Source organism: Bison bison, unplaced genomic scaffold (assembly GCF_000754665.1).
Source record: "Bison bison bison isolate TAMUID 2011002044 unplaced genomic scaffold, Bison_UMD1.0 scf7180017864367, whole genome shotgun sequence".
NCBI classification, from domain to species: Eukaryota; Metazoa; Chordata; class Mammalia; order Artiodactyla; family Bovidae; genus Bison; species Bison bison.
Genome location: NW_011494939.1, coordinates 4,870,839 through 4,896,625, shown reverse-complemented (window position 1 = coordinate 4,896,625; position 25,787 = coordinate 4,870,839). Strand labels below are relative to the sequence as shown.

At 39.0% G+C, this 25,787-nt stretch overlaps 2 protein-coding genes across 12 annotated transcripts in view; one reads left to right on the top strand and one right to left on the bottom strand.

Annotated features, from left to right (window-relative positions):
- MCF2L2 (MCF.2 cell line derived transforming sequence-like 2) overlaps positions 1 to 25,787 on the top strand; it is a 260,492-nt gene that overhangs the window by 135,803 nt on the left and 98,902 nt on the right. For all 8 annotated transcript variants that reach the window (XM_010855660.1, XM_010855653.1, XM_010855658.1 and 5 more), the window contains 2 exons: positions 2,256 to 2,347; positions 17,159 to 17,244. In XM_010855660.1, the coding sequence (XP_010853962.1) occupies positions 2,256 to 2,347; positions 17,159 to 17,244 (178 nt within the window). The remainder of the gene's footprint in view (positions 1 to 2,255; positions 2,348 to 17,158; positions 17,245 to 25,787) is intronic.
- Positions 23,120 to 25,787, bottom strand: part of B3GNT5 (UDP-GlcNAc:betaGal beta-1,3-N-acetylglucosaminyltransferase 5) — a 15,979-nt gene continuing 13,311 nt past the window's right edge. For all 4 annotated transcript variants that reach the window (XM_010855648.1, XM_010855651.1, XM_010855650.1 and 1 more), the window contains exon 2: positions 23,120 to 24,644. In XM_010855648.1, the coding sequence (XP_010853950.1) occupies positions 23,199 to 24,344 (1,146 nt within the window). In that variant the 5' untranslated portion in view covers positions 24,345 to 24,644 and the 3' untranslated portion in view covers positions 23,120 to 23,198. The remainder of the gene's footprint in view (positions 24,645 to 25,787) is intronic.

The window sequence follows — 25,787 nt, the reverse complement described above, 5'->3', positions numbered from 1 at the left end:
ACTGGACATGGAACAACAGACTGGTTCCAAATCAGGAAAGGAGTACATTAAGGCTGGCTTAAAACTCAACATTTGGGAAATGAAGATCATGGCATCTGGTCCCATCACTTCATGGGAAATAGATGGGGAAACAGTGGAAACAGTAAGATACTTTATTTGGGGGGGCTCCAAAATCACTGCAATTGGTGACTGCTGACACAAAATTAAAAGACACTTTCTCCTTGGAAGAAAAGTTATGACCAACCTAGATAGCATATTAAAAAGCAGAGACATTATTTTGCCAACCAAGGTCTGTCTAGTCAAAGCTATGGTTTTTCCAGTAGTCATGTATGGATGTGAAAGTTGGACTATAAAGAAAGCTGAGTGCTGAAGAATTGATGGTTTTGAACTGTGTTGTTAGAGAAGACTTTTGAGAATCCTTTGGACAGCAGGAGATCCAACCAGTCCAGCCTAAAGGAAATCAATCCTGAATATTTATTGGAAGGACTGATGCTGAAGCTGAAACTGTAATACTTTGGCCACCTGATGTGAAGAACTGACTCATGTGAAAACACCCTGATGCTGCAAAAGATTGAGAGCGGGAGGAGAAGGGATGACAGAGGATGAGATGATTGGATGGCATCACCACCTCAATGTACATGAGTTCGAGTAAACTCTGGGCGTTGGTAATGGACAGGAAGGCCTGGCATGCTGCAGTCCATGGGGTCACAAAGATTGGACATGACTGAGGACTGAACTGAAGTGAACTGAAGCTAAGGCTCTTTAATATTGTATGCTTCATATGTGGAAGAGCAAAACTTGAGTTCTGGCAACATTGCTCCCACGTCCTTGCCTTTAACTTCACTGCTGTACTTAACAGAGTTAAGGGGAAGTGGTTCTCAGTCATGGGTATTGCCAATCAGTATATGCATTTCTAGCTTCCTGTTACTATACCTAGAATCATTCAGGTTACAGAGATCCTGCAGAGAACGAGGAGCCCAGTGGGTTGTTCATTGTTATAAAATAGATTCAGCAGTCATACAACCTGGGGCAGCTATCTGTGCACTTCACTACAGATTTCAATGTAACATGTTTAGAAAACCCACAGAAAGATCAAGGGGCTTCCAGTTGGCTCACAGAGGCTTGGGAGGGCCTCTGGAGGCAAGACAGTCAACCTCCATCAAGTCTGCCACACATAAGCATCTGGGTGGTATTGGTGACATTAGGTGGATGACATTTTGGCCACCAGACCTAGAAATGTTCATATCCTGTCCTGGGTTAATCGCATGTATCCTGTGAGTTTCCCAAAGGGACTGTATATACAAGGGTGGTGATGGTGACCAGTAAGAATGTAAAGTACCACTTACTTACTAGTCTTGTAGTCATTACCCCCAGGGCAGCCTTCTGGTAAAACTGTTAGAAAGCTACAAATCTAACCAGGGCTTCTCCTCCCCAAATCCCAATCTTACTGCCAAATGACCGTGGAGGTTGAAGACGGCTATTTCCCAGGCATCTTAGTGCCTGGTGGGAAGGAGAGGAGGGAGAGAGAATGATTGAGACATAAGAGTAAGAGCAAGCCTGCCCAATTTCCTCCAGACTCAGCAGATTCTTCACACAGTCATCCTGTCCACTAATAAATGCAATTGCATCAATTCTGGAATGCAACTGTTAGATCATTAGGTTAGCAACAATTTCTATCCTCTTACATAATCATAGTGTGTTTAAATGGTAAGATTTTAGTATTTTTCAAATTTTCTATTAATAATCACTAATTAATTACTTGTATAATGGAAAGAATATACTCAGTAGAATGTGGTACCTAGAATTCAATCTTCCAATCCAAGAACAACATCAAGTGCAATGTTATACATTGCAAATGAAAATGCTAAAGCATCAGTGTATAAACAGAACCCATGAAGCTTAGAATAGTTAAGGAAGACTTCATGAAGAAAACAACTTTTTAACTGGGCCTTAAAAATGGGAATGATGGAAACTATCATTTTTACCATGTTACCTTGATTGACTGGTTGCAGTTTGATGTTTTCCCTTGGTGTAGGGTATGACTTTTTTCTCTTTGGATCAAGTGCCTGGGATCAAGGACTCTTTCTTTTCTGCATCTCCTCTTCACCTCCAATTTCATCTACTATTTTGAAAATATGTAGCAGCTCAATTAAGCTTTGTTAATCAACTACATCAGCATGATCCAAGTCAGGCTAAGTGCTCTGAGTTATTAGCCAACTAGCCAAATTAATGGCAGGTTTCCTTTATCTCTCTAGTTCCTCATCAGAAAACATCTGAGGAACCTTATACAGAGACAGATTTAAACTCAGAGGAAAAGGAAGATGATGAGACTAAATCTGAAGTCAAGGTAAGATCACCTTTCCTTTACTAATAGAAATTTCTGACATATTTAAGAGTGCTGCCATCAGTCAGTCAGTTCAGTCGCTCAGTGGTGTCCGACTCTTTGCGACCCCATGAATTGCAGCATGCCAGGCCTCCCTGTCCATCACCAGCTCCCAGAGTTTGCTCAAACTCACGTCCATCGAGTTGGTGATGCCATCCAGCCATCTCATCCTCTGTTGTCCCCTTTTCCTGCTGCCATAATTATCAATAAACCAATAAATTGTTTCCCTATTTTGTATCTATCATCACCCCCAGAAGATGTGCCCATAAAGGCACATAGCACAGTCTAGCGCTCCTAAGAGATGAGCTTTTAGAATTGCTTCCTTTTCTTAATTGCAACTAAAAATGAAAAGCTGTTTGGTCATACATAACTGGGGCTTCCCAGGTGGTGCTAGTAGTAAAGAACCACTAGTGCAGGAAACAGAAGAGACATGGGTTTGATCCCTGGGTCAGGAAGATCCCCTGGAGGAGGGCATAACAACCCACTCCAGCATTCTTGCCTAGAGAATCCCACGGATAGAGGAGCCTGGCGGGCTACAGTCCATAAGGTTGCAAAGAGTCAGTCACGACTAAAGCAACTTAGCATAGCACATACAGCATAATGTACATGATTGTTGGTAGATAATGTTTTATTGAAGAAAAAATCATTTTATTCATTCCTATAATCTGACTTGATATTTAAAATTGGTAGAACAGTGTATGCTTTATATAAGAACATGACAAAATTGCATACAGCTACACACACACACACACACACACACACACACATAGCTGATGAACTCTGAATAAGCACTGTGGATTGTGCCAAAGTCATTTTCTTGCTTTTAATACTATACTCTAGTTGTGTGAGATGTTAACATTTGAGGAGGTTGGGGGAAGAATTCATGGGACTTACCTGTACATTTATTTGTAAACTCATGTGAATCTACAATTATTGCAAAATAAAAATTTTTTTTTTCAAAAAAGCATAAGCTTTGGAATCTGGCAGACCTAGATGTAAGCAATATAACCTCTCTACACCTCAGTTTCTCATCTGTAAAACTGGTAATAACAACAGCTACCTCCTGAAACTGTGTTAAACATCAATAGAAAATTTTGAAAACAGCCAAGCACTGTATAATTGTACAGTAATGCTATATTCAAAAACCCAAGCAAAATGAATTATGAATATGTATCGCTGTTTAGCAACCCCAGAACAGATCCCCTTTCCTCTGCCTCACTGAAAAATTAAATATCTGGCTGACTGAATGGTTCTGAAACACAAGCTAGTAGGCTGTGGGCTCAAATGTACTTCACCAATGGTTCATATTCATCATTCCTAATGTGTCCAAATCTAGGTCCCCCCAACAGAGAATCCACTGACCATTAAGGAGTCAGGCAGAAAGCAAGTCACAGGCTCTTCTTCCTGGAGGCAGATACAATGTGGGAACTAGTTCCCAGCAGACTTTCCTTAGAAAGTTGCATTCTTCTGTGTTTGTTCAGCCATCCTTCTATATTCCGGGCAGACGAGGGCACTGTTACTGCTGTTTTAGAATCCCTAATAGTTGTAGGTATTACATTACCCTGTCTTCTAGAGTTAGGAAACAGTTTGCAACTTCATACAGTCTTATAAAAAAAATTTTTTTTGTCAATGTCTTTGTCTGGTTTTGGTATCAGGGTAATGGTGGCTTCATAGAATAACTTTGGGAGTGTTTCCTCCTCTTCAGCCTTTTGGAAAAGTTTGAGAATGATCAATGTAAGTTCTTATTTGTATGTGTGGTTAGAATTCCCCAGTGAAGCCCTCTGGTCCTGGACTTTTGTTTGCAATGAGTTTTGATCATTATTATTATTATGGATTCTATCTCACTTTCAGTGATCAATCTTCTCAGATTATCTATTTCTTCTTGATTCAGTTTTAGTGGGCTGTATGTTTCTAAAAGCTTGTCAGTTTCCTCTAGGTTGTCCAATTTGTTGGCATATAATTATTCATAGTATCATACAGTCTTGGTCAAACAACTTTTGAATGGGCAAATGTAAATAAACTTCACCTGACTTGACATTCAGGAAGTCTGTGAAATCATTAAGTTATATAAAAAGGGTTTAACTATGATCACCTTCAAAACTGAGCATCAATCTACCCTTTTCTGTACCCTGGTCTCCAGAGAATGTCATCTCTGAAGGTGAGGTCTGTGTCAAGTGCACCAGAGCCCAGATTGGGTACCTGAACTCACATGTCATTGCATTGACTCACAATGTGATTTCAACTCATTTCATATCTCTGTGACCTACTTTGCCTATCTTTAGACAGCATATTTATGACCTGCACACTTTTTTGTTATTTATTTTTAATTGAAGGATAATTGCTTTACAGTATCGTGTTGGTTTCTACCAAACATAAACATGAATCAGCCATAGGTTTACAATACTTTATAAAGATGCCATGGGAGTTGTCAGTATGTAAAGGTTCTCATATATAAGAATTCAAATTAGAGTAAATTATTTCAATAATTATAAACAATATGAGTGCTATTGTTTTATTTGTTGTAAAAGAAAAAAAAAAGGAAATATTGTCAGTAAAATAAAGCACATTTCCTCAGGGAAAACCTCAAAGTATTAAGGCCAAAGGTTTCCATAAGCTATATTTATCATTTACTCTGATATTGCTACTGCTACTGCTAAGTCGCTTCAGTCGTGTCCGACTCTGTGCGACCCCATAGACGGAAGCCCACCAGGCTCCCCCGTCCCTGGGATTCTCCAGGCAAGAACACTGGAGTGGGTTGCCATTTCCTTCTCCAATGCATGAAAGTGAAAAGGGAAAGTGAAGTCGCTCAGTCGTGTCTGACTCTTCGCAACCCCATGGACTGCAGCCTACCAGGCTCCTCCGTCCATGGGATTTTCCAGGCAAGAGTACTGGAGTGGGGTGCCATTGCCTTCTCCGACTCTGATATTACATACTGGTAAAAATAAACAGTGCAGGAACAGGGGTGGCTATAGACAGAGGCCAACAGGGTTGGAAAATGTTGAGTAGGATTCAGAAAACTCTGACCACCAAACCTCTGATTTCTTCCTTCTGCTGTGCTGTTTGTTTAACTCAGGCTCCAAGCCCATCCTGCTAAGATGCTTGTTCCCACTGGGTTTAGGCAGATCACCAACAGCAGAGGTCCTCCTGAGCAGACACAGGTACAGGCTATTGCCATCCTTCTGTGCTTGTGTTGCTTTTTCCCTTGCTGTTGCCTTGTTTAGGCATTTAATGAAGGGCTTTTCTCACAAGAACTTATATGTTAACAGTCAAGGTAGAAAAGCAAGCAGAGTAGGAACAGAGGCTGCCAAACTTCCTCATTTTGGAGAACAGTGGCATGTCAGACTTTTGCTTCTAAAGCCCACAGCTATGAGAAGAGTAAGCAGAATCCACAGTCATGAACAATATAAGTAGGAAGATAGGAGATTTGTGCACTAAAGCCCCAAATCCTGGACCTAGAAATCAATTTAGAATCAGTAAAGGCAATTAGTGTTTCCCAAGGTGGGTGGTATAACCAGGAAAATCATCATTCTAAAATATGTAAGAAAACTAGTAAGAAAAAAGGTAAATTAGAAAAGAAGGTTTAGATACATGCCCTGTTCAAAGCAGGGGCAAGGAAGTTGAATGACACCAAGAACAATCACTGATGCTTGTGTTTTATCACTGTCGAAAGCAGATGACCAGGATAGGAGAACACGCATCTGCCTCCAGGTAACAATTCCGACATCTTTTAAGCCTTAGGCCAGGAATTCAAAGATGAAATGAAGCCACAGCCAGTCTAGGAGAGTGAATCATAAGGTTGTGATAAACGTTCCTCCTTGCCCTCAAGAGGAAATGCTCATGGGCGGAAAAAAAAGCTTTAAACCCAAATCATTCATGATTTCTGCTGGAATCACTGATACTACCTGCAGGTAAGATCATGATACAATTTTATCATCATCAGAGAATTCATTCCCAAAAAAGGTGTCCCCTGTTCTGTGGCAGGAGGATCTCTGGTGTGCCAGTTCATAAGAACTTGACAAGCTCAATTTGAGGAGGCAACTGAGACTCATGGGGCAGTCTGGCAGCTGTGAAGGCATGTGCTTGGCCCCCTGACACTGTCTCTGGGAAAGCCACAGTGGAGTCATTTGCGTGGTTGCTGGCAGTAGTGAAATGGCTACTTTCTGTCTTTCATGTCACCAGTTGGAAGTTGAAAGCATGACTCACCGAGGCTGCTTTCCCTGGGCTGTGCATATCACTGCCTCTTTGAAGCTGTAAGGAAGCCAAAGGCTGATGAGAGTTTTTTTCTTGAACACCAACCCTCAGGAAAAAGGAAGTGCTGTTGGCCGTGAGCACCATGAACAGTGTTTCTGGGCACCTATTAAAATAGCAAGGCCTTTTCAGGCTTCTGAGCAAACAGGCTCCTTCATAAAATTTTTTTAAAAGCATAAAAAGCCAAGGTAGAAAGAAAACTGAGGTGAGGGAATGGTTGCTACACTGACTGAGGGCCAGACATTATGCTGGGTCCTATGTATACCTGACTTCATCACTAGTCCTCAATTTGTGAGGAAGGTGACCCCTCCTTTCTTTTGTCTGTGATGCTGCTGAGATTTGGAGAAACTAAGTGAGTTTCCCCAGGGCTCACACATCCAGTAAATGATTGAATTGGAATCTGAAATTAGCAGTTTACTTAATCTTGCATTTACTTTTCTATCTAATTTAACCTATCTACATTATAACTTACTTAATCTACCTAACTAGCAATTTACTTAACCTTTCATCCTCTAACTTTCCTCTTCTGCAAAATGCAGATAAAAAGTGACCTCCTCCAAGTGGCTGATTATATGAGTAATATATAGAAAGCATCTAGCATGATGCCTGGCATACAGAAGATTCTTAGTAATGTTAGTTTCCTATTTAATCCTATATTTATTTATAAACATAATAAACATAGAATAATCTGTATAAGAGATGAAAAGAAGCTGAAAGAAGGTCAGATTTAGGTCTTAAATAGCTTCTCCTAATCTTGAATATGTATCTTTTTGCCAAATGATAACAGATCATGGCCAAATTCAGTTCATTGCTTTCTCACCCTTCTGAATCCCAGAATCTTTCATTTACCAGTTTCTCACCAAGAGAACTACGTGTACTATAAGCACATTTCACTGTTCACTTTCTGTGATGTTTTGAAGTCTGATCATTCTTAGAGATAATAAGAAATTCAAAGAATCCACCAAATCTTGAGCTCCCCAGCCAAGCTCTCTGATCAGTTTCTAGAATGAAGATTCTTAAGGTTTCCTATGTACTACAACCCTGAGAAGCTTATTCACAAAACAGATTCTCAGGCTCCAGCCACAGAGATGCTAATTCAGGAGGTCTGGGGTAGGGCCCAGGAATCTGAATTTTTAACTTGTGCATATGGTGACGAGAATGCAGGTGGTATAAGGACTGCACTTTTGGTCACATGGGACTAGAGGCTATATGTGTAGGCCATTCAGATAAAGAAGAAATTATTAAGGTACATATGGGTTTCATAGGCTAATACAGGGTCCAGAAGGTAGGAGAGTGAGGATGTGACTATATTCATCTTATGAGAATATATTTTTCACTGAAGGAACTACATGAAAAAAAAAAAGAATAATAGTCAGACCACTATTGGCTTTGCTCTTTGGCCAATACAAAATTGACCTGACTAAAATATTTGATGTGTCCCATTTGGGTGGCTTATTCAGCTCAATTTAATAAATATCAAAGCTATTGCTATGGGTCACATATGGGAAACAATTCTAACATGGGACCTAAATTCAAGAAACTTATAAGTTTCAGGGGAGAAACAACCTATTTCTAATAATTTATAATACGAAGCAGAATGACATACCTCTGGTAAAATGAATATTATGTATTAGAAGGCAGAAGTTTGAGTAAGCTCATGGACATGAGTTTGAGTAAGCTCCGGGAGTTGGTGATGGACAGAGAAGCCTGGCATGCTGCAGTCCATGGGGTCGCAAAGAGTCTGACACGACTGAGCGACTGAACTGAACTGAGAAGGCAGAAGAGGGGACAGTTCGTAGCAAGTATGTCAGGAACATTTATTCAAAGAAGGTGACATTTGAACTTTAAAGAATAAGTACAGAGTACCAGTCTGGATTCCTACTGTTATATAGAGGTTTCCCACTAACTAGCTATTTTATACCTGGTAGTGTATATAGGTCAGTGCTACTCTCTCAGTTTGTCCATATTCTCCCTCTGGTGCTCTGTAACAACCTAGAGGGGTGGGATGGGGGTATCAAGAGGGAGGGGATAGATACTTATGGCTGATTTCCATTATCAGACACATATAGATGCTTATAGCTGATTTTTATTGTTATACAGCTGAAACCAACACAACACTGTAAACCAAGTATCCTTCAACTGAAAATTTTAAAGAAAGAATAAATGCAACTTTGAACACAATGCAGTTGAAGCCACCAAGGTGAAAAGGCTACAAGCTGTGCAATTCCAACTCTAGGACGTTCTTGAAAAGGCAGAACCCATGGAGACAGCAAAAGATCAGTGGTCGCCAGGGGTTAGCGGGGAGGAGGGATAAATACGCAGAGCACAGAGGAATTTTAGGGCAGAAAAGTACTTTATGACCTGTCAGTGCAGGTTCTTGTTTGCAGCAAGTATACCCTCTGGGGATGTGACGGTGGGGGCTGGGGACAAGATCTCTGCCTTCCATTCACTTTTGCATGCAACCTAAAACTGCTCTGAAAAATAAAACCTATTTAAAAAATTAAAAGAATAAATGCAACTTTGAAAGGTAGATAAGACAGAGAAGGCCAGTCCAGGATGGGGAAGGAGTAAAGCCTCAGAAATCTGAAGGGAGCATAGGCTATTCTGGGAATAGTCTAAGAAAACTGGGAAGGTAGACCAAAGACAGATTGCTTAAGGCTTTGGTTGAGGGTTTTTGCCAACAAGGGCACCTGTGTACTGGCACGACATGGATACAGCAATGGAGAGTAAATTAGATGAAGACAGGCAGGCTGACCACCTGCCAGCAGTTGTCACAGTCTAGCTGAGATTTCGATGTTGAGAGCCTACTAATGGCAGTGGCAAAAAAAGAAGATGCGCAGAGCTCATACCCATTAGTCCAGATGTTCCGCTGCACCCCCCTACCCCACCAGGAATACTCTAGACTGTTAAAGAAAGTTTGATGAATGAAGGAATAGATCAAGGCAGAGAAATAAGAGGATAGATTTAATGGGGAAGGAAAGGAAGATACTGAAGAGCCCTTCAAGTTTTTCATCTTGGATCCCTTAGGAGATGAATTTGTTAGCTAACATAGAGCACTCAGTTCAGTTCAGTTCAGTTGCTCAGTCGTGTCTGACTCTTTGCCACCCCATGAACCGCAGCACGCCTGGCCTCCCTGTCCATCACCAATTCCTGGAGTTCACCCAAACTCATGTCCATTGAGTCAGTGATGCCATCCAAACATCTCATCCTCTGTTGTCCCCTTCTCTTCCTGCCCTCAATCGTTCCCAGCATCAGGGTCTTTTCAGATAAGTCAGCTCTTTGCATCAGGTGGCCAAAGTACTGGAGTTTCAGCTTCAACATCAGTCCTTCCAATGAACACTCAGGACTGATCTCCTTTAGGATGGACTGGTTGGATCTCCTTGTAGTCCAAGGGACTCTCAAGAGTCTTCTCCAACACCATAGTTCAAAAGCATCAATTCTTCAGTGCTCAGCTTTCTTCACAGTCCAACTTTCACATCCATACATGACCACTGGAAAAACCATAGCTTAACTAGACAGACCTTTGTGGACAAAGTAATGTCTCTGCTTGTTAATATGCTGTCTAGATTGGTCATAACTTTCCTTCCAAGGAGTAAGTGTCTTTTAATTTCATGGCTGCAGTCACCATCTGCAGTGATTGTGGAGCCCAGAAAAATAAAGTCTGACAATGTTTCCATGTTTCCCCATCTATTTCCCATGAAGTGATGGGACCAGATGCCATGATCTTCGTTTTCTTAATGTTGAGCTTTAAGCCAACTTTTTCACTCTCCTCTTTCACTTTCATCAAGAGGCTCTTTAGTTCATCTTTACTTTCTGCCATAAGGGTGGTGTCATCTGCATATCTGAGGTTATTGATATTTCTCCTGGAAATCTTGATTCTAGCTTGTGATTCATCCAGACCAGCCTTTCTCATGAAGTACTCTGCATATAAGTTAATTAAGCAGGGTGACAATATACAGCCTTGACGTACTCCTTTTCCTATTTGGAGCCAGTCTGTTGTTCCATGTCCAGTTCTAACTGTTGCTTCCTGACCTGCATATTGGTTTCTCAAGAGGTTGGTCAGGTGGTCTGAGATTCCCATCTCTTTCAGAATTTTCCACAGTTTATTGTGATTTACAGACATGTAAAAATTGTTACACTAACATTATGCATTAAAGTTAAAATCACATGAAATAAAACAACCTCAGAAAATTTAGGATGTATGGGCAACTCCCTTTCAGTGTCCTAGGCTTACTTATTTCCTTCACATTTTCTTGGTTGGGGAATGGCAGAACAGTATCCTGTGACATATTCCTTACTTTCTGATATTTTTAACAGAACTACAGACCTGCATATCATTGGTAAAACAATGTTTGTAGTTTTTTGAGAAGACATTTCCTTCCATAAACAAATATTATAAGTAATGTTTAGATATTAGTCCAACCTATAATAGCCAATTTAACCAGTAAGAACAGTGAACTAATTATTAACAATTCTAGCTGGGAAATTCAAGACCTTAGATACAAGAGACCCTAGAAAATTTTGTAAAGTTTGCATCTGGGACCCATTTCCTTATCTTCTCTAGTTGTTTCCTCTTTCCACAAAGCTTCTGGACCACTAATGCGTGTCTCCTCAAGCTTGCTCTTCCCTCCAAAGGATTTCAGTCTATAAAATGTTCTAAAGCCTTCCTCTTCTGCCTCCTCTCTTCTCCCCTACCTCTCGGAAGCTTCCTCCCAATACAGCTGATCTGGACCAGAGGTGAGAGAAATCTGAATGAGCTAGTTCACAGCAATGCATGGCTGAGTGACTGGCAGTCCCTTAACCCCTCTGCAAATACTTGCCATCTTTTAAAAGGGACTGACAGCCCCTTTTATCCAAAGGAATCTTTAGACTGTGGCTTCTTCAGTGAAGTGTAGGAAAAAGTGTGCTGGAAAAAGGTCTGGGAGAGGGAGCAAATAGGATGGAACAGCTGGCTAGGGATTCCCTTGAAGGATAGGTTCTCTAATTGGTTCCTGTTCAAAAGTCCTTCCTATTCTCCACATTAGGACCCACTGAACCTCAAAAATCAGCGGGGTGGGGTTTCCCTTTCCTGGTAGTTCCAGCAATGAAGAGGGCAGACTATTTCCTCTCAAGCTGATATTTTTCACTCTGAGAAATACAATGTCTTCAAGGTCACCCTAGACTGAGGCTGGAGGTTTCCTTTCCTTTCCTTCCTGCTCTCCTCCTCTAAGCCATGCCAATCTATTTTATTCAGAGGTTCTTACTTTCCATACCTCTTTTGCTTTCTTGGGTTTTCATTATTAATTTACAGTGCCAGAAGAGGCTTAACCTTAAAGACTTCCTGTAATGATCACTCTTCATACTTTAAATAATAGGGTAGGACTTCCCGGCTGGTTCAGTGGCTAAGACTCTATGCTCCCAATATAGGGGGCCCAATTTCAATCCCCAGTCAGGGAACTAGACCCTGCATGCTGCAACTAAGACCCAGTGCAGCTAAGTAAATAGATAAATAAATATTTTTGATAAAAATAAATAAATAATGAAGAGGTGGTTTAGCTCCTTATCTGCCTTCCATTTTCTCTCTCAGAATTCAGTCTAGCAGTTTTTCTTTTTAAGAAATGTGATAATATAATAAACCATACCTTTAAATTACCAGATACCATCTCTTTAAAAGAGTTGGAGATGAAGTTGCTCTCTGAGCATTCCTAAAATCATAAAGAGAAATCACTTAATTTCAGGGAAAAACTAATTTGATTCTGTTTCAGATGTTGCTGTCTCTTTTGGGGGGAAAATGTTAATAATCAATTGAAAATTAGCTCTTGATAATATTTACAATGTAAGTTTTAAAAAGATAGATTCTTCAGAGAAATTGAGATTAAAAAAAATTTTTTTTTACAAAATTCCTTTAGGTTTGGCACTTAGCCTATTTTTTTCAAGTTTTGAAAATATGTCTTTCTTCAAAATATAGGGGAGACAAACAATCAGATTCTATGTTGAGTAGATATAGGAAGTCATGATTAAAGGTGATTCAGGAAAAACTGCATGTAGGTTGGTGTCACTTTGAAACCAGGGAGAGGCTAAGGTACTGGGAGTGATGCAGAGCCTGGAGCAGCTACCAGCCTGCCTGCCTTAATGAACACAGTAGGAGGGAGTTCCCCACCTGGTTGGCCTCCCAAAGGAGTAGTTTATGCATTGGTTCCCTTTTACAGCACCAGTTGACTGAGAAAATCCCTTCTTTGGGATGCCCTGGGGTATTTCCAAGTCAGGGTGACTGAAGGAAAACAGGATATGATTTCACAAGAAACTTGTTCTGCTTTCAAATCACCTCATTTTATAATTCATTTAGTGAGGTTTGTAAGGAAACCCTAACAGAGAAATAAAGCAGCAATTGGTGGGTTGGTCTGTGGTCAGTTTTCTTGGCTCATTATTTGAATCAAAGGACCAATATTTGAAAACAAGCATTTATTTGTATATGTTCTCCTCATAGAGCTTTCAGGAAGCTTAATTCAAAAGTTTCCCAAAAGCACTCTAGCTGTAGGTTAGCTTTCATCTCAAAATTGGAAGCAATAACACCTATGTTGGTATTTTATATTATCAACAGAGGAACATTTAATTGCCAAATTACTCACCTCCCTCATTTTACACAGAAGAAAATGGATACCCAGGGAGATTAAGTGACATGGCCAACATCTCCTAGCTAGCGATTAATGTGGGGGCTCTTATACATAAGCAGGTAGCAGCTGCCCCACAATTACTGAAGATCAGCATGCTGAGTGCATTACATAATTGCCTATTGTAATCTCCACCTAGTAGATATTAAAGAACCAACCATAAATACCATTTATTAAGCTTTTCCTTTGTGCTAAGTATTTTAATGTTTGCCAACAAAGGTCCATATAGTCAAAACTATGGTTTTTCCAGTAGTCATATATGGATGTGAGAGTTGGATCATGAAGAAGGCTGAGCACCAAAGAACTGATGCTTTTGAATTGTGCTGGAGAAAACTCTTGAGAATCCCTTGGACAGCAAGGAGATCAAATCAGTCAATCCTAAAGGAAATCAACCCTGAATATTCATTGGAAAGACTGATGCTAAAGCTGAAGCTGCAATACTTTGGCTATAAAGAGCTAAGTCATTGGAAAAGACCCTAATGCTGGGAAAGACTGAAGGCAGGAGGAGAAGGAGGTGACAGAGGATGAGATGGTTGGATGGTATCACCGACTTGATGGACATGGGTTTGGGCAAACTCCAGGAGATAGTGAAGGACAGGGAAGCCTGGCCTGCTGCCGTCCATGGGGTCATAGAGTTACACCCGACTGAGCAACTGAATAACAACAATCACAGTAACCTTCTGATATAGATATTTTTACACCTATTTTACTCATAGAGAAGTAAGGTGCTACCCAAGGCCACTTTGAAAAAAAAAAACAAGCTGGGGATTTCCACCCAGATTTACCTCTCATGCCTCAGTTTGTATGTTTTTCACTCAGTTTTCACTCTTTAAGAGATTTTCAAATTATAGGTCACAGTGGTAACAGTGAACTCAGGTGGGTTTACTAGCATTTATAAATAAATAAATAAGTAAAAGAATAGAGTGCAATGGGATAGAATTTAAAATAGAATGTATCCAATCACAAAATCACACAAACATTTTTCAGTTACATGTACATCTGTTGTATGTTTTTTCCAACACCACCAAACAATTAACTCAGTTCTACACAGTCTACTTGGAGATAGCATCAGATTCCAAACAATGAGGACTCAGCCTTATTAAGACTGCTCCCAAGCCCCTTCAGAGGCCAAAGGCAAACACAAGTTGTCACCTGTGCTTCTGAGAAACTGGCTAGGTGCTTCCTAAAAGTTACCTCATTAACATAAACCCAAGTGTGGTTGAAAGGGATTTGTTATAAATATCAAGACACTCTTAACACAGCAAATTTTAGGAGCTCTGTGCCAGATGAAAATCAAATATCGATTTCTCAACTATAAATCACAATATATATGTGTAAGTGTTATTATGTAAACATTTTTCCTGTGGACTGTGGTCAGATTTTGAAAGCCACTGCACCAAACTAATCCATCTAAACCTTAGCAAAACACTGGTATATAGTGCAGGTAACTGCAGGCTGTCATTAAAAGAGTCCCCAGATCTGCTGTGGGTCCTTCCATATATCCTCAAAAACATGGGTGTTGTATTCCATCAACCTTGATTGACAGAGGACTCTCCTTCCACCCTAACACCAACTGTCTGACATGTGGCCATAAGAACATAGGTTGACACAACCAAGTCCATACCCAGGCATTTCAGCAAGCCTGTGAAGTCCTCTCAAACATGACAGTCTGTATTAGAGGGGCATCATCATTCTGTATAAAAGATGACAAATTTCAGACCTGTACCTTGAGTCACTGTTATTTTTCCATCACTATAAAAGGTTGTCATGAAATAAGAGACTCTACAATCCACCATAGTAACAATAGATCACTAGAGTTAGAAAGAGCACAGTTCATTTCACAAGTGTAAGTGACTTTTACAGTGAGAGGGGGTTTTGTTAATAATGATAGCTACTCTTTCTGAAGGTATTGCATGTTGTGGATTCAAAGGTGAATAAGGCTGGAGCTCAAAGTCTAGTGGGTATTTTTGTCGTTGTAACGTCACAGAGGAGGAACTAGAAAGGGATGCAGTGTAACATTAACTGCCATAGTAATTAGCTCAACATTACATAGAAAATGTGAAGAAAGAGCTTTGATAGTGTGGTGAAAATACCTAGATTGGTTTGAATCCAAGGACTGGTATTTACTTCTGTGTATGATTGAAGTGAAAAATAAATTCTAGTCTCTGGTCTAGAGAGTCTAAGACTAAAATATATTTAAGAGGGAACTAAAATATATTTAAGAGGGAACTAAAAATTTAGATTCTCATTGAAATGATAGCCTATATTAAAAGAAAAAATATGAACCTGAATGGAAGATTGTTCTTATATTTTAGAGCTAAATTAGCAAAGCTAGTATCTCAAATCCTTTTATTAGCCTGCTTTCTGGATATGATACCAGGTTTGGGAAGATATCTATAAAAGGATATAAATATCCTTTATATATATATAAAAGGATAGAAAATCCTTGGTTTTCTTTCATACACTGAACTTTTTAAAATTGCTGTTTCTGTGGTCTGCATTGTAGATAATAAAACAAGCTTAACTTGACTGCTCTCTGCTAATCCAGATAGAGGATTCTCTTGCATTGTCTACATCTATCTGAGCAGCCTGTCACTCTGACCTGTTCTGCAAGTTAGTTCATCTGAGACTGGGCAAAGCTCATCCTTCAACTTTTAGTTCAAATTACAAGGAATCTTTGTGTTTATTCATTAAGTTTCCCTTAATGATACTTTTGCAAGAGGGCCCCTTCTAAATCTCTACTCTCTTTTGTGACAGTGTAAAATAACTCATTTAAACAGAACCTAGCAGGCAGGAAGAACTCAAATGCTGGCTAATTATTTACTTGCTCATTATTGGTTAATACCTTTATTATAATACTACGGTCGCTATCAGTATGATACACAAATTCACGTTCTTGTTAAAATTATATTTTCTTGAAAGTAAATTCAGTAGGGGTCTTGTTTCTTCTTGAGAATTAAATGCCCAGTGTTATTCTGAAAAAGATCTGCAACCCTATGTGGCAGATAGTGCTGTTACCAGAAGGGGGACCCCCTCCCCCCCACTTACAGGGCCCAAGAGTGGGCTCTAATACTCGGAAATGAATTGTCTGAGGAGACACACGTACTGACAGAGCAAGAGAGCTTTTTGGGAAGGCGCCTGAGTGGAGAGTAGCAGGGGAAGCAAAGGCAGGTTTGGCAGCTATGGCAGGGAAACCTGCCACATGGCTCTCAGGTTTTAAGGTAATGGGGTTACCTTTCTGGGTTGTCTCTGGCCAGTCATCTTGCTTAGCCCATATTTGGTCTGACTCAAGGTCCTTCCTGGTGACACAAACATTTCTCAGCTAAGATGTATCCCAGCATAAGGGTTTCTGGGAGGTTGGCAGGACATATTATGGATTGGCACCTCCTCCTTCCTTTTGGCCCCTCTCAAATTCTCTCAGAAGCAGCATTTTGTTCCTTATCAGGACCTTCTGTTGTGAGATAGTTCATGCAAGTGGTTATTATTGTGCCTGGCCAAGGCAGGCAGTTGCATGGGTTCCATGTTCTAGGGGAGGAAATCAAGAGATTCAGTGAATTTGCCCAAGGTCTTAGAGGTGGCTCATAGTGGAGCAGGACTTCCAACTATCAGCTGGCTTTACCAGCTGCATGGGTGACCGCTCTGCACTGCCCAAGGAGGCAGTGTGATGGAACTTGTGATTACCAGCCTGTGAAAACTGGACCCCAGACTTATCTCATCTCTGCCTTTAGCTCTCTTTCTAAGCTTGAGCAGGTCACAACTTCTCCAAACCTTGATTTCTTACCAAAGAAATAGAAGACATTTGGGAATAGAAAAATATAGGTAAGAGCCCTCCTCCCCAAACAAATAGATGATCTTACCAAAATTTCTTTCACTTTAGAATGAAGAAATACTTGAAAGCAGTCATGATGCAGACAACCCTGAGCCAGAGCAGCCTGATGGTTCCAAAAATCTTTCTCACAGCAGGTAAGATTTCACATCCCTTTGTAGAAGTCATTTTAACCTTTTAAGGGGTGAGTGTGGTAGGGGGAGGAAGGTGGGATATATTCACTTTTAAATCTCATAACTAATCTTTCCTAGGTAAATTAACATATTTATTCTGTATACTAACTAACCTTCATTATTTACCCATGAACAAAATTCATGAATTTCATAAAAGCAACAAGCAGGAGCTGAAAAATGGCACCTACACAGGCTTTTTAAAAACACTGGATTATCAAGAAAATTGTAAATGAAAAGCTATTGCTAATATGAATTATTGATTTTAAAGCATTTAAAGGATATAGGTTCCCCAGAGACACAATTTATACAAGTGTAATGCTATCTGGGGGGCTTCCCTGGTGGCTCAGTGGCAAAGAATCTGCCTCACAGTGCAGGAGATGCGGGTTTTATCCCTGGGTCAGGAAGATCCCCTGGAGAAGGAAATGGCTATCCACTCTAGTATTCTTTCCTGGAAAATGTCATGGACAGAGGAGCCTGGCAGAGTACAGTCTAGGGGTATTGATTTTATTGACACAAAAGAGTCGACACAATTGAATGACTAGACAGCAGCACAGATGCTATTTTTGGCCTACAGAAAGGTATCTGCGTGCATATGAATGCTCTCTTGATCAGAAAGCCTAAATTATGGCAGTTAAGACCAAAAGGATGAGATGGTTGGATGGCATCACCGACTCTATGCACATGAGTTTGAGTAAGCTCCAGGAGTTGGTGATTGACAGGGAAGTCTGGCTTGCTGCAGACCATGGGGTTGCAAAGAGTTGGACATGTCTGAGCAACTGAACTGAACTGAAGACCAAAAGCATGAAAGGAAACTCACTTTTTAAAAAATCTTTACACTCAGAATTCTCATCATTACCTCTAATCTAGCATTTGTCATGTTTTTTTACCGACACCATTTGACTTACAAATTCCTTTATGAGCTGCTTTTATCGCCCAGTCTATCACGTTTAGCTCTTAGCAGGCCTCCATAAACATGCTTGTAATGAAATGAACAAATATCTTTCAGAACTCGCCTCTTGATTAAAGCTAATATTAGTTTAATTAGACTACTTGCTATTCTTTCCCTTTAAAGTGTATTCAAGGAAACATGTGGGCTATTACTGGTTGAAATATACCTTTGAGTTATAGTAAAAGGAGCAATTCAGCATATCTGAATTAGGTTGGGTTGTGTCTGAGATGAACCACTTGACACTGTGTTCTGTTGTTTTCCTTGACAGTATATCATTGGGGACTTCTCTATTACTACAACCACACTTACTTTTATAATTGTAGTTTGTCTTATAGTGAATGCTTTAAGTTAATTGGTGAATTATTATATTAATTTATAGTAGTGGTTTAGTCACTAAGTCATGTCCAACTCTTTGCCACCCCATGGACTGACTGTAGCCCCCTAGGCTCCTCTGTCCATGGGATTCTCCAGGCAAGAATACTGGAGTGGGTTGCCATTTCCTTCTTTAGGGGATCTTTCCAACCTAGGGATTGAACCCAGGTTTCCTGCATTTCAGGCAGATTCTTTACCGACTGTGCCACAAAGCAATGATTAAATCATACTTCTAATGAGAAAAACAAATAGGAAAAGTTACAGCATTTAATGAAACAAAAATATATAAGATTCTTACAAAAGAACTTTGAGAAAAAGCCAAATTAGCTAGTGGATTGAGCAGGAGATAGGAGAAACTGTAAGATTACTCATTTTGTTCTCCCAGAAGCTTTGAATAACTACTATAAGGTCATACCTTTGCTGTAACAATTTAATCTGTATTTCCTTTTTTACTTTTGATTTTACAGTTTTGAGTTTTTAATGTATAACTAATATAAATTTGTTGGGCTACAGTTGGATAGGTATAATATGCTTGGCATATAGTAAGCATTCAGATTTTGTTGAATAAATTATAAACTTTTAAGTAGTACAGGTAAAATGTTATAACAATGTCCATTAAGGGTTCTGAATAATTAATCTCTTTTCACATTTGGATGGCTTGCCAGAATAACATTACTTTATTATATTTGGAAAAAGTAATGATTTTAAGCATTATGTGATAATACTGGGCATAGTCCCTACCTTCAGAATTTATATTTTAGCTAGGGAAAAAAACGCATGAAATGATTCCTAGGTAGCACAATAATGTATGTGATTCAGTATGTATTTTAGAGGGAGGGGAGGAGATGCTTAATGGAAGAGCAGAATTGGGGTTGTAGATATAAGATTTCAACAACTTCAGGAGAAAGTGTTTCTAAAAAGGGAAACCAGTTTATGCAAGGTAAGGTTGGTCATGAACAAAATTTGTGGTGGGTAATGGTGGCTACAAGGAGTGAAGGAGGAGGAGAAGATTAGATAAAACCTTGAAAACCAGGCAGAAGAGATTGGACTTGATGCTGGAGGCAGTAAGGAGCCTTTGAGTTCTGGAGCAGAGTAACATCATATAATGAAAGCTTGAGGCTAGTCCCACTGCAGGACAAACATAGTTACGGAGACATCTAACATTTCTCTCATTATTACAGAAGAACGAATAACCCTGTATATCAGTAGTTCTCTGTTCTGATTCTCATTGTAGCTGTGGTATTCAATTAAAGTCCCAAATACAGGTCAACTCAACTCTTCTGTGTAATTATCATTTAAGTCCCAACTACAAACACCCCAGCCATGCCTCACAAGTAAAAAGTTCTACTGCAACCAAATAATTCAGGTGCTTCTGAGTTTTAAAAATATATATTGAATCACATCATCTAGTATGATAAAGAATCAAGAAAGAATCAGGTGAAAAGCAGATGATCACATACTATGTACAAATCTACTGAAATACCAAACACTGCAGAGCAGGCCTAAGAACATTCCTAATGTTAAGAGACTAGGGCTAAATTTGAATCAATGTTTGGCTAGTTAATGATACCAAATAAAAGGAAAATGGTGTCTTAAGGCACTATGGCTATAGTTCTTATTTCATCTTTTCCTAACAGTCTATTAGGAGAGAAGACTTCCCCCACTTAGACATTCCAGAAGAAACCTTTCAACAAACAAAAGAAGCACTTTAGATGGCTCCACAATGCAGACAACACAGCAATCCTCTATCCTGGGCATAGCAGCAAGTCTGAACAGGAAATAGGATTAAGATCACGTATTACAGGCCTCTCTGACATTAAACAGAACCAGTTGATGACATAAACAAATAGTGTTCACCCAGGAGTTTAAAAGCCTTTGTGAAAATACACATCTGTTGACAATTTTCAAGTTGTTTATTGGAAATCACAGATTTATTTTTAAAAACCCTCTAATTATTTTGCCATATAAGAGCAAAATTCAAATAATATAAATAACATTTTGGTATAAAATTAATAATATGGAAAATAGATGTAAGCCAACCAAGAGGTAAAAAGTTTTTAGCAATAATACTGTATATAACCATCAATTGACCATCCAGGCTGAAAGTTTATTTTCCCTTTATTGATGACTTTTAAAAGATAGCCTTGCACTGAAGCACCAAAAAGTTTTTTTCCTTCCTTTTTAAAAGGTTGGAATCCTTTATTTACAATTATTCTTCTCAGTACTTTAAGTCTGATGAAGGAAGTATCTAGCAATTTCCTTATTAAAAAAAGGAAGTGCCTTCATATTTCCTCTAAATTTAATGTTTCATTCTGTGTTAAGGAAAAATAAAAGATGAACACAATTGAAGGGAGCTCTTTCACAAATAAATAACTGTTTCACAAAAGTATTGATGTAAACAAGATCATTTTGATGGGCAGAGACAAGGATGTTCTCAACCAATAGCAAATTTAAACAGTTACAAGTATAGATACACAGGGCATATATATGACCAAAGGACAAATGGTATTAAAGGATCAACTAATAAAAATTAATTACAAACCTGCTTTGTCAAAAATGCACTTTTGTTCTCTACAGTTTTTAAAATTGGTCAGAAATTTTAAATTGTAATGATCTAAAAACCCTGAACCTACTCTGAAAGTAACTACAAACTAGAATGTTTGACACCGTAGTTTTGACATGAGTTAAAAATGCTAAATTATCTCAACAATCAATGTAAACAAGCTTTGATTTTCAAAATAGAAAAAATTAACAAAAAGTTTCTGTAAACAATGAAAAGCTACCTGCAACAAATTATATATATATATATGTGTGTGTGTGTGTGTGTATATTTATATATCATCATCATCCAGTTATGTATACTGAGAATTCTTTTTTAGTTTTTTTGTGTGTTTCAGACATCATTTCAAGTGATACATCTTAGTTTTCCCTAACACACACCTTTGCAGACAAAGTGTTTATAATCAGTTTAACTGCTTTTGCTGAAGTCATTAGTTTGCCTTTCATATAATCCCCCTAACAACAGACCTCACCTAGTTCTTTCTGTAGTGAGGGGAGGTTGTTTGTATCATAGCCACATTGTCATCCTGCCATGTAAAATAAATCTAACTTCCGCTATTGGATCTCAGCCACATCTCTTTTATTACAAGGAACATACAGCTTTACAAATGTTTTAAACTTCATTCAGGTGACTTTTCTATCACTTTCATTCTGAAATATTTAGAAGCTGAATATCACCTCTGATAAGTCATTTTCCTGAAAGAATACATTTTTTTAGCTACTACAGTTTTGACGTTTAAAACTCTCAGTTTTAAAAGCTAAACTCAAAACCAACTGGTTTATGAGACCCTGTTGGAGAAGGGTGGGCTGATTTTAGTAATTAATACAATTTAGACATTAAAACATTTATTTTATAAATTATGGAGAAAAGAATCTCATAATGTTCTATCTTTCATTTTGAATTCTTCTCCATTATTATATTCCTTTATGTAAACTACATTCAAATAGCTGCCTTAAAAACAGACCGATACTGAATATTTTAAAACCAGTTGAAATTTCATTAAATTATTGATAAAATCAACCTATTTGAATTAGCAATGATTTATCTCTAGCAAAGGACCCTCTGAGTAAGACACTGTCCATGTTTTGTGTCATTGTCTAATAATAATAATAATAAAACATAATAAAGTACTAGTTAGGATAGAGCTAATGACTTCTCAAATTTCACATTAAACTTTGAAAAAATATATAAATATATTTAAAATGACTCCAATACTGTCCAGGTAAAATAGCTACATGAATGTGACAGTAAATGATTTGGCGGTTTATAAAGAAATTGTGTATCTTCTCCTAAGTCTCCCCTGAAGAACAGGAAACTTTCTTTGACCAGGTTCATGTACTTTCATCCATGCCAGTCCTCCCTTGCCCCCACCAACTCCCTCAAGTGCTCTTTAATAAGTACCTGGTCCAACAACATATCCATTTCTTTGAAATGTTGTGCTATACATTTACTTGGTATTTTCCAAAAGCAGTTTTCCTAACACCTAGGCACCTTAATAACTTTTCTACTCCTCCAATATACACATGGTACTGAGAACTTAAAATTCCCTTTAGTTTTGTTTTCATATGCTGCTGCTGCTGCTGCTGCTAAGTCGAGTCAGTCGTGTCTGACTCTGTGCGACCGCATAGACGGCAGCCCACCAGGCTCCTCTGTCCCTGGGATTCTCCAGGCAAGAATACTGGAGTGGGTTGCCATTTCCTTCTCCAATGCATGAAAGTGAAAAGTGAAAGTGAAGTTGCTCAGTCATGTCAGACTCTTAGCAACCCCATGGACTGCAGCCTACCAGGCTCCTCCATCCATGGGGTTTTCATATGAACCTTGTCTAAATCTAAATTCCTTGAAATGAATTTAGGCAATGAAGTAGGTAAGTTATATTGAAGGGCTTCTAGAATCAAAGAAACATTCTGATAGACTAGGCTTTCAAAATATTCCTTTGTTCTTCATATTCATTTCTCTTATGGTATAGACAAACATTTAAAAGTTTCTTTATCCAGGTTTGGCTCAGTGACAGTGATAAAATACAACATTCAAGTACTATTAGGCAAAGGCAGCCCTACAGGGATATGTATCCACATAGGTCAGTTTGCAAAGGAGGACTATCTTAATTATTCTGCAGTACATCTGACCAAAGAAACCTTTTGAAATTGTTTTTACTTTTGGGTCTGTGGCATCCGTCCAGAGGTCCTGAAGGTCTTCTACATGCCCATGAGATGTCATCATTTTTTCATAGATGCAAGGATGGTAAGGGGTTTTACCTTCCCCGGAAAAAAACACATGGTATTGTGGTACTATCCCTATTTTATTGGCACAGAGGCCCATGAACACATCATCTATGTAAAGGCTAGAGTTAAGTGTCTGTGATGCCTCATAGACTTTGGCAGCCACATCACCAGAGATCACGTAGGCGGCTCCAGCAGTATAGTCAGGGTAAGCTGGCCACTGGTACATTTCATAAGAAACATAGTATTTGCTGCGTTTGTCTCTAACGGGAGGGGCACCACGGTGAACACGACCAACCCAAAAGTCTTGAACACCAATTCGTTCTAAACTTTGAAGGTATTCAATAAGATTTGGCATGTGAATAAATATGTCGTCATCAGCAGTCATGAGGAATTTGGCATGTGGACAAAAGCGATTTGCCCAACTGAACTGGAGAAGAAATTTAAGAGTAAGATTATAGAAAGAATCAGCAAAGTCTTGCTGAATTATATCATTGTACATTTTATCTTCCCAAACCAGCCTTTTCTGAAGTCTTTCTCTTATCAGTGGGTCAGAAGGTGTTCCTAAGACAAACAGAGTTTTGATGTTGGCGTTAAGTTGAGAGCAAACATACTTCTCGTTGCCCCACGTTTTCCTAATGGCAGAACGGCGATTGTAATTTTCAGGCGCAGTCTTTACAAACAGTAAGAGCAGGACATCTTGCATTTGACACTTATCCTCATGGTTAATCAAGTACTGGTAACGAGGAACCCCCTCCTCGCTGCGCTTAAGAGACAGGCTGTCATTCACAAAATTGTAGCTATTTATGAGGTATCTGTAAGAGTAGGACTTCATATGGCTCACGATGTGATTATCGATCGATATCCAGAAGAACATCAGGCTTAGTACAAAACAAGTGGCAAATAACTGAATAAACTGCCATTTTTTTACTCTCCTGCCACTAACAAACATTCTGACGTCCATCCAGTTCTGTTTTTATTTAGGGTCAGTTTTAAATGAGTGCTTGCTTCTTCAAAACCATAGGACTGTGTATTCTGTAGAACAGATGTCCATGTTGGTCATTAAAAATGTAAAAGGAGCTCCTTATTTCATAAAATATTTTCTTTTAATACCATTTTTTTCGGAGACCACAAAAGAACGGAACACGCTGCAGAGTGACGCTGGCACATCAGAATGCTCCCACTCTGACATCCTTCATTAAGTTCAAGGATTGGCCTTACGCAGCTATTCTGTGTAGTCCTTTTTGTGAAAGTTAAGTGCAACCTATTAGAGTCAGGAAGAGAAAAAAATTACAAGTGAATGGATTACTGAGTTACCAGAAAGAAACATACTCTTAATTCCTTAAAAACAATATGTAACCTGACTGATCTGGATAAAATGTGATGGGGCAGCTGGTGTTGAGTAGACGCATACAGCTGTTTATTTTTTCAGGGGAATCCGAGGAAAGGGAAAGAACCACCCTCTACCTTCTTCTCATTCAGAACACAAAGACCCTTTTCTCTTCTCAAGCCTAGGAAGAAAACCTCCAAAATGTCTGTCATCTTACATACCTAAAGTTCAAGTTTCTTAAATGGGTATGTCCATGAATATATTGACTTGGAATACAGTCACAATGAAAGCAGCTATATAGTTCAAGGAACAATACTCAATGAAACGAAAGTTCATAATAGTAAAAATACATTAAAGCTTGCCCCAGACAAGGCAGAAATAGGAATAATATATATTTTTTCAAACCAAGATTCATAATCAAGAAGTTGAGATATGCTTCTCAAAAGCATAGTCCCAACTCTCTAACCAAAGTGGCTTTTCTGTACAGTCATCTTGTTTCTGTTTTCTTCCATTTGGAAACTCCATAGGCACCTTGAATTTAACATTTTCAAAACCAACTGCACACACTGAGAGCACGAGGCAGTACCGGCCTAACCTGGGTGGTGGGGCCTTTCACATCCAGCTGTATTTCCCGTTGCCCAAGGTAACTCCACACGAGGGTGATAACTGCACAAGCGAGGCATGCAAAAAGCCCAAGGAGGACAGGAGATCAGAACCAAGCCTTGGTGATAATTCAGAGATCAGCACAGGTAAACTTTTATCCCTAAGGGTATAGATTTTTAAATTGCTAGCACTTCACTTTCACTTTCCACTTTCATTGGAGAAGGAAATGGCAACCCACTCCAGTGTTCTTGCCTGGAGAATCCCATGGACGGAGAAACCTGGTAGGCTGCAGTCCATGGGGTCGCACAGAGTCGGGCACGACTGCAGCGACTTAGCAGCAGCAGCAGCACCACTTAGGAAGCCTCAAAAGCTTTATTTTTTTTTTTTTTTTTTTTTTTTTTTTTTTTTTTTTTTTTTTTTTTTTTTTTTTTTTTTTTTTTTTTTTTTTTTTTTTTTTTTTTTTATTTTTTTTTT